Here is an 8,969-nt window from a genome sequence, read left to right as displayed (position 1 = left end):
TAGCCCTTGATTATAATCCAAGGGCCACGATTATTCTAACTTGACCCGGAATCTCTATCCATATAATTCATATGTATCTCTACGATTCTAATTACCAAAAGGTAAGCTGCCTTAAAAGACATAAAAACTATAGTATCTTGTTAGATTGTTATGGGGCTACCTGCTACCTCGTATGCCTTAACCACAATAGTCTATTTGGGTTTCCTTCCTTGATCTTCTGTATCTAAGCTTCACCGTCATAAGATGAAAAAGTAGTAGCACTAATAAGTAATAACAACTACAACAATACTCGTGCATAGCTCGGGTTACACTTGAATATCAAGTATTTCACATTTTCTTTTTGGTCTTTCTCATCCTTTTTGGTTGAATTTCTTTATTTTTTAACTTTCTTTAAAAATGGTTCATTTGTACCTAGTATCTTGTTTATATTAATTTCGATCACAATTTTATTCTTCCTAACTTTACCTACTACTTAAATCACAATATAATATACAGTTTTACACGTATATGCAGGTTTCATATAGGCCCCTTGCAAACTTGCTCCATATATACAAAGAAGTGATCAACTTTCTTAAATGGCTTTCTTGCTTGTTAGATTAATTTTGAAAGTACAAGAAAAAGTTAAATAACCACTTATAACTCCCATTTAGGTAGGGGTAATAAATATACGTATAGAAAACTTAACCCGCTAACTCCTTGCTTCTAGCAACCGAACCCAAATTTCCAGCAAGGATGACGATGTTCATTTTACATATAATAACATCAAATCAATTGAACACAACATGTGTATAAATGTAAGTCTCTACATAATAACAACGTACATATAAATACGATTTGTTTAAAAATATCTCAGATACATAGAAACTGTTGAAATGAAACTACATAGATTACTAGCAAAGCGTGTTCACACCAAGCACATGTTTTAGATGGTACGTAAAACCACGTGAACCCCAAAGTTAGGCGTAAGCGTAAACACAGGCGTAAGAGAATGCTTGTAAGACGGAGAAAGCTCAAAGGAGAAACGTTGAAGAATCTTTACTATGGCTACCTTTGCTTCTACCATTGCAAAATTTTGCCCAATACAAATCCGAGGACCACCAGTAAACGGCAAAAAGGAATGTGACCCTCTATCCTTTGTTGCATCACCAATTCCATTAGTGAACCTTTCTGGTTTGAACTCTGACGCATCTTCGCCCCATATTTCACGGTCATGATGAATCTCTAGTATAGGTATGGCTATTTGGATGCCTGCTGGCATCATCATGTTTCCTAGCTCTGTCTCCTTTGTAGTAGCTCGTGTAACCATAACTACCGGTGGATATAGCCTAAGAACTTCATTCAGTATCATTGTCACGATCTTTAACTGCTTTAGACTTTCAAAATCTAGTTCCCGTGATCCAAAAACTTCTTGAACCTCTTGTCGAGCTTTGATTTGCCATTCTGGATGCAAACACAAACAAACCATGGTCCAAGCGATTAAACGAGAGGTTGTTTCAGATCCAGCATTGTAAAATGTTTTGCATTCTTCAATTACATCTTCCAAACTCATTCCAACTCCATTTCCTTCCATCGCTTTTGCATTTGATTTTAGCAAAGTCCCAAGTAAGTCATCACATGAATCTTCTCCTATTTTCAATGATTTGTTCCTCTTATCGATTATTTTCCGCAATATAGCTTGGAGCTCCTTCTCATTGTCTTTATACTTTCTATTAGCCCTTGTTGGTATTGACCTGCATACATGAAATCCAAATTAATAACTTCATTATTTTAATTTATATACATCTAAATAATTTTGATTATTGTTACATACCTTCCTCCTGGTAGAAAAATCATAACTATATTTTCAATCGCATACTCTGTTTGTTCCCTCAAGATGCGAAATATCACATGTCCTTCTTCATAACAGCTGCCAAACGCCGTGCGTGAAATAACATCTCCAGCGAGGTTGTCGATAAAAGGACACACATCAACTTCTGTCAGACCACCCCTTAAAGTAAGCTTTTCCCATTTCTCAATCATGCTATTACAACTCAAGATTATCAAAGGGAACATATTCTACACACTCACGTTTTAAAGTCAAAGTTAGTTAAGACATACTATACATATTCATATATGTCAAAAAATATTGCTGTATCTGAGGATTTATGGACGTCGGCCGGCAAAAGAAAAAGGGCCCGTAAGATAGGTGCAACAGTTATGATTGTATAAACTAAAATATAAAAATGATGATAAATGTTATAGCAAGTTAGTACGTGAGTTTTTTTTTTTTTAAGTGTTATTGTTTAACTTTTGGATAATTGTTAAAATTTGTAACGGGCTTAATTAGTTAACAACATATAATTTTTATATGTATACATAAAAAATAAAAAAGTCCGACCCCTTAAAAAATCAGAACTCGGCAGGTCGGCCATTTCGTCCTATGCCTAAGCCCCCGCCCCTGTCAAAAAACTATAAATTAGCTAGGTTCGTTAAGTTGTCAAATCTAAAGACTATAAATTAGTTACCTGGATGTGTTTTAGCAAAAAAGCAGGATTAATTATTTGACGTTCTTTGTGCCATTTTTCACCCTCTGCAGTGACAATGCCACCCACGATGCTATCACGTAATGGATCCGGGTGTGGCTTCTCAAAGTCAAATGGTCTTAAAAATATGTCCTTTATTAGCTGAGGGTCCATGATGAAGACCCTTGGGACCGGACCAAACCATAAATAAGACCTTTTCCCTGCAATGTTTAAAAAGTCAAATGGTCTTAAAAATATATGCATATATAAATATAAATTTAATAATATTATATATATATAAATGTTTAAAATTAAGCTTATTTCTTTTGTCAATGTCTATTATTATCATTTTATACAATTTATTAAATGTTACGGCTATCCTGCCAAACACTTAAAAATATTTAAAAAGTTCTAGCTAACAGCTTTCAGCTACAACTTCTAGCCACTAGCTACCAGCTTTCAGCTACAGCTACCACCTACTAGCTACCAGCTTGTTTTGCCAAACATACCCTTACTAATAATTTGGGATGTTTACCCTCGCATATAATTTTGGATTATGTTTTTGCAATTACCGCTGCAAAATAGTCATCTTAAAGTTGTTTTCAAATTCAAATAGGTTGTAGCTCTTGGCCTAATTTTTCTTTTTTTTTTCTTTTTGTCTTAGCCTATGTTGGTTAGTTGGTACTAGCACGGTAACCACGCGATGCGCGCGGTAGTCGTGGTCGTGACGGTGTGATGGTTGGGCGACGGTTGGTGATGGAGCAACGTTGAGTTGTGTATATAATTGATGTAAAAGGTTAATGGACGTATTTTAAAACATAAAGGTTTGATAATGTAATTTAGTTATTAAATTTAAGGAGGTAGTGTATGTGAAAGTATTTTAAGGAGTGCCAAGTGAAAATACTACATATTTTCAACATTACCAAAAATAAAAAGGCCATTCTTTTTATAATATAATATAGATAATGACAAAAAGGGACATGTTTATATGTTATCACACTACTCGCATTTTAAATGTATATTTCTCTTTTGAAATTATTTAAACTAATGTTATTCGAAAAAAGAAGCACATTTTGAGTTTTATCAACCATGAATTCTAATTTAGAGAAATTATATATGTTTACACAAACGTTTTTATATACATATCTTTGCAATATCAAGTGTATAAATATGGTGTGTGATTCACTGACAAGATAGTAAATGATATTTGAAAAGAGTGACAACCGACGATGATGCATGTTATATTGTTAAATAAGGATCCGTCAAAACTTGTCTCATAAAAAGGTTTACTTTTATTTAACTGATAATCTACTATTCATCATTGTTATATATGATAAATTTAACCACTTGATCATGATAGAACTAATACATGAACATTCATAAGGCAAAGGTTACATAAGTTAATATACGGAGATTTTTCATGATTCACAATGATTTTAATAAAATTATTTTTTTAATTTTTTTTATTTGAACCATCTATACATCCTTATAAAAATATATTATAAGGGTGGTGCGCATACAAATGTCTCAAAAACATTCGACTAATCAAAAAACCGAAATTATTGACATAACTCAAACATAATCAACTGGTGTTTATAAAAACTAAGACCCCAATAAATAGATCTTAAATCCACTAAAATAGTAACAAAATAAATAGATAAATGGAGACTAAATAAAATTTTAATACAAATAGAAATAAACTTAGAATATTATATCTTAGATAATTCCCCAACCTCACATAATTTCCAGAAAAAATATATATACAACAAAAATTGTTTTTGCATTTGCATATATATATATATATATCTTAGAGTATATGTGGTATATCTCTATGCTTGCTACATTATTTTTTTCCTACATGTCACGTGTGTATGAATGATGTTTTAGAGCTTGACACATAAGCTGAGACATACACCGTATAATATGAACTTTATTTTTAAAATAAAATTAGAGTGGTGGGATTTCAACACACCAACTCAAACTTTAAAGCATGCAAATCACGACCACTTCATCTAGAATGACGTTTGTTTAATTTTCTCAAATTCTAAATAGATAACTTTATGACTTTATTTAACTTCCTATTTTATTTTTAATGTTTGACTTTTCATTTTTTTTTTTTTTAAATTTATAAAAAGGTAATCTTTTTATTCAGAATTTTTAACAAGAGTAACCTATTTAGCTTTCATATATTAAAAGGATTATATTTATAAAATTTTCTCAATAGAGGTAATACCGTTAGTTTTTATCATTAATCATTCGTTAAATGCCACGTTAGCATGCCATTTCATTAAAATAGTTGAGTTGGACATCTAAATAATGAAAATAAATATATATGTTTATGCATAAAAAAATACTCAAAGTGTGTATGTCATAGAAACTGTTGTCGTAAAATTTCTTTCGGTCTATCCCCTCCCACCACCAACAGCATCATCATAATTCCACCTACAAAATCCATACAACTACTCAAATTCAGAAAATTTTACTCCTTTGTAGACCATAATTTCATTTTACATTTTTCAATCATCCACTAATTAATTAATTAGTCGATATCCAATTATTTTGTTGGCTTTAATGATAAATAGTAGTTGGTTCCATTTCCTCTATTGACTGAATCTTGAGTTTTCCGGCGAAATACGGGGTTGATGACTGTGAAAAAAATCAAGTATTTGATTGACCACCTCCGTCCGACACACCTCCTTCCATGGCTTCTATATGATTTTGATATGTGGGATTTCGTAAATTTGGGATTCGAGTTTGTGGGATTTGTGAATCTGGAAAATGGATGTGTATTTATTTATGTAAATGATATTGAGTTGAGATGATGATGAAATGTCTTAAAAAGTTGGATAAGTATTAACTTTATAATCACGAACATCTTTTTGAATTCTCAATCACGATTCATGATCTTAACCGTAATTAAACCCTGCGTTGAAAACAAATTCCCCACGGTCATCTTTTAAACTAACTATTTGTCCCCTCTTTGCAGGCCTCCGATTGTCGTGTTAATCCGGGTTTATTATTCTAGTATTTGACTATACAAAAGCAAAAAAACTATAGAAAACAACAAGAAAAAATTGAAAGAAAAAACCCCAAATGGGATCCAATATAGCAAAATCCAAATAGTGATGTGGAGCATAAGATGAACCAACAGAAGAGAACAAAAGCAAAAGAAAAAAAGTGCAAGAAACCAAGCAAAACCGAAAGAAAAAAAAAATGAATGGGATCCGATATGGCAAAATTCAAGTAGTGACTCGGGGTGTAGTTGGAGCAATAGAACAGTGTAACGTGGCGGTGGTTGAGAACACAAAAACAAAAAAAAAACTATGAAAAAAACGAAGAAAAAAGAAAATGAAAAAAAACCCCAAACGGGACTCGATATGTCAAAATTCAAATAGTGATGCATGATATAAAATAACTCAATAAAAAAGAACACAACAGACAAAAATAACTATGCAAGAAACCAAAAAAAATAGGGAAAAAAAAACAAACGGGATTTGATATGACAAAATCTGAAATCGAAAGAAAAAATTACAAACGTGATTCGATATGACAAAATCCAAATAATGATGTAGGGATATGAGACGAACCAATAGACGAAAACACAAAAACAAATTTGTTTCTGCAAGAAACTAAAAAAAAATACGGGATCCACTATGATAAAATCCGAATAATAACGCGAAGCATAAGTAGGCTAATAGAACAGTATCATGTGTCATGTGGCAGTAGCACTGTTCATTGGCTCAAGAGTAAATGATATTGTAATTGTAATGTAATGTAATATCTAGAGTTAATTACTTATTTGACCATTGTCATTCTTTAAAATATATACAATTATATATAAAATAGTGTATAAGTGTATTTTTCATCTATAACTATGTTTGACAATGAGCTTTTGGGAGCTTCTAAAAGATTTAAGCTTCAAGTTTTTTGAAAAAAGCTCATATCTAATAAAAAGTCTCGTTTGATTAGAAGGGCTTCAAGCTTTTAGATATGTTTGGCACAAAAGCTTGGAGCTGGGGCTGTAGTTAAGGGTTTGGGGATGGAGCTTGAGGTTGGGGCTAGGGGCTGGGGCTTTTTTTTCAACTCTCTTCCTACGAGCTTTTATTTTAAAAATCTTTCGGGGCTTTTAGGAGCTTTTTAAGGCTACGGCTTTTAAATTCGAATGCATTTCTAAACAGAGCTAATGAGCTTATATTTAAAAGCTCGGGACTTTTAAGCTCCTAAAAGCCTTTAAAACCCCTTGCCAAACAGATACTACTACTAAAAGCTCCTTCCCCAAATGCTAATAATACTAACGTTAACAAAAAGCTACAAGCTTTTACAGTCCAAATTACTTAAATAACCTTTTTATCCTATGCGTAATATTAATTGTCCCATGTTGGCATGTTGGCTAAAATAAGACCTGTGCGGCATTACCATTTGTGAGAATAGCTGCATAGCTACTACATAGGTACATAGGGAGCATCATTAGAGGTTTTTTTTTTTATTATTATTAATTTATATTCATATCTGAATTTATGTTGAAGTTTTTATGTTCATTTCATAGATATTTGTAAAACACAAATTAAGGTTATTGTTTATATATATTTAATATATTATATAAATGTAAATTTAATAATATTATATATATAAATGTTTAAAATTAAGCTTTTTTTTTTTTAATGTCTATTATTGTCATTTTATACAATTTATTAAATGTTACGGCTATCCTACCAAACACTTAAAAATATTTAAAAATTTCTAGCTAACAGCTTTCAGCTACAGCTACCACTTACTAGCTACCAGCTTGTTTTGCTAAACATACTACTAATAATTTGGGATCTTTACCCTCGCTTATAATTTTGGATTATGTTTTTATTAGCTTACTTCATATAAGCTCTTGGCCTAATTTTTCTTTTCTTTTTTTTCTTTTTGTCTTAGCCTATGTTGGTTAGTTGGTATAATTACAAAAAGGGACATGTTTATATGTCATCACACGACTGACATTTTAAATGTATATTTCTCTTTTGATTTATAGTAAAAGTTTTGTACAATTTTTTTGAAAAGTAAGTTCTAAATATATCGTATTAATATTATGATGTTTATAATAGTTTTCGATAATATATATTTATGTTGTTTATATCAAACAATATAATATATTCTTTTTTAAATACTCATTTTTTATTAATATTTTTCTCTATTGTCTTTTATTTTTTTATGACTCTCCACTAACAACACCCCCAAACATAAAGTATAACATTTTTATTTCCTTAAATTAAAATTATTTATATTTTTTTTCATTTTATAAGTGGATGCCTTAATAGCGCAGTGGACATCCCCGTCTTGCAATGAAGTTTAGGCCAGATTTTCCCCCAGTTTCACAAAAATATGTCTGTTTTCAATGAAAATTAATTTTTTATTATTAAGTTTTTATTAAATTATTTGTTAGAGCATTTCCAATGGTGTTTTTATAAAGCTTTTTTTAAGACTTGATACTATTACAAAAAGCTTTTACAAAATTTTTATCATTGGAGGTGAAAGCTTTTTTAGCAATGACTTGAAAAATTTCAAGTTATTGCATTCTCTCTCTTACATATTTAATCACAATTTAAAGAATTTATGCTAGTTTCAAGCTTTTGCTCAAGCTTTTACCATTGTACCAAAAACTTTTTTATAAGAAAGATATGGCCAAGAATCTAGTATACATACATAATAATAGAATAAGAACAGTACCATATGTCTTGACGATATGATGATCAAAAGGCATCACAAGTGGAGTGATATCATGTGTAATTGGACTAGCCTTTAATCTTGATTCCTTCATCATTTTTGCTTGCTGTATGAAGTCTCCGATTAACAACTTGTAAGGAGTACCATCAAACCCCTCTTCTCTAAGCCATTTTTCAAGCTTTTTTGGTTTTAGCCATGCCCAATTTAGTAATTTCCATGCCAACCTTACCATTACTCCTATGACAATGAGTGCTACCACAAGTTTGATCATTGTGAATAATGAAGATTGATTATTGGTATCTTAAGTTTACACGATACATATATACTAATTTTCCTTCCTAATTGTGTGATGGAGGTAACATGATTGAACCACTATCCACAATGTACACGATTGACGTGATCCACTTGTAACAAATTGATAGGTTATGTTAAAGACAATTGTCAAGCCATAGTTTTATAAGTAACGATATAAAGCAAGTATATGTTGACTTATACATAGCATGAGCTAATACAAATTTTTAAAAAATAACAAACAAAAACTTAATATAAGAAATTAATTATCATTGAAAAACCAACATCATGTTTTGTGAAATACATGTAAAATGTCAACAAAACATAAACCAATAAACATTATTACAAGAAAAAAAAAAATTGGAAATATTAGAATGGTCGGTGTGCTTCCTCACTTCTCCTCATTTTTTTCATCCGTCACCATAGGTGGCGAATATAGACATTCAAGTATATACGTTAATATTTAAT

At 31.0% G+C, this 8,969-nt stretch overlaps 1 protein-coding gene across 2 annotated transcripts; it reads right to left on the bottom strand.

Moving 5' to 3' along the window:
• Window positions 1-767: 767 nt before the first annotated feature.
• Window positions 768-8,566, bottom strand: LOC122606181 (cytochrome P450 CYP72A219-like). 2 transcript variants are annotated; one of them, XM_043779143.1, is made up of 4 exons: window positions 8,214-8,566; window positions 2,505-2,722; window positions 1,811-2,055; window positions 768-1,730 (listed from the first exon to the last, which is right to left on the bottom strand). In XM_043779143.1, exons 1-4 carry the CDS (start codon window positions 8,479-8,481, stop codon window positions 923-925), a joined length of 1,539 nt encoding a protein of 512 aa, XP_043635078.1. In that variant the 5' UTR covers window positions 8,482-8,566; the 3' UTR covers window positions 768-922. The 2 variants fall into 2 exon arrangements, with proteins under 2 accessions (XP_043635078.1, XP_043635079.1); XM_043779144.1 differs by lacking the exon at window positions 2,505-2,722 and having other exon boundaries at window positions 1,811-1,973; window positions 8,214-8,548.
• Between the last annotated feature and the right edge of the window lie 403 nt (window positions 8,567-8,969).

The sequence above is a fragment of the Erigeron canadensis genome, chromosome 6 (genome assembly GCF_010389155.1).
Source record: "Erigeron canadensis isolate Cc75 chromosome 6, C_canadensis_v1, whole genome shotgun sequence".
Lineage (NCBI taxonomy): Eukaryota > Viridiplantae > Streptophyta > Magnoliopsida > Asterales > Asteraceae > Erigeron > Erigeron canadensis.
The sequence above is the reverse complement of the archived record's forward strand: the minus strand, read 5'-3'. Positions and strand labels throughout refer to the sequence as shown.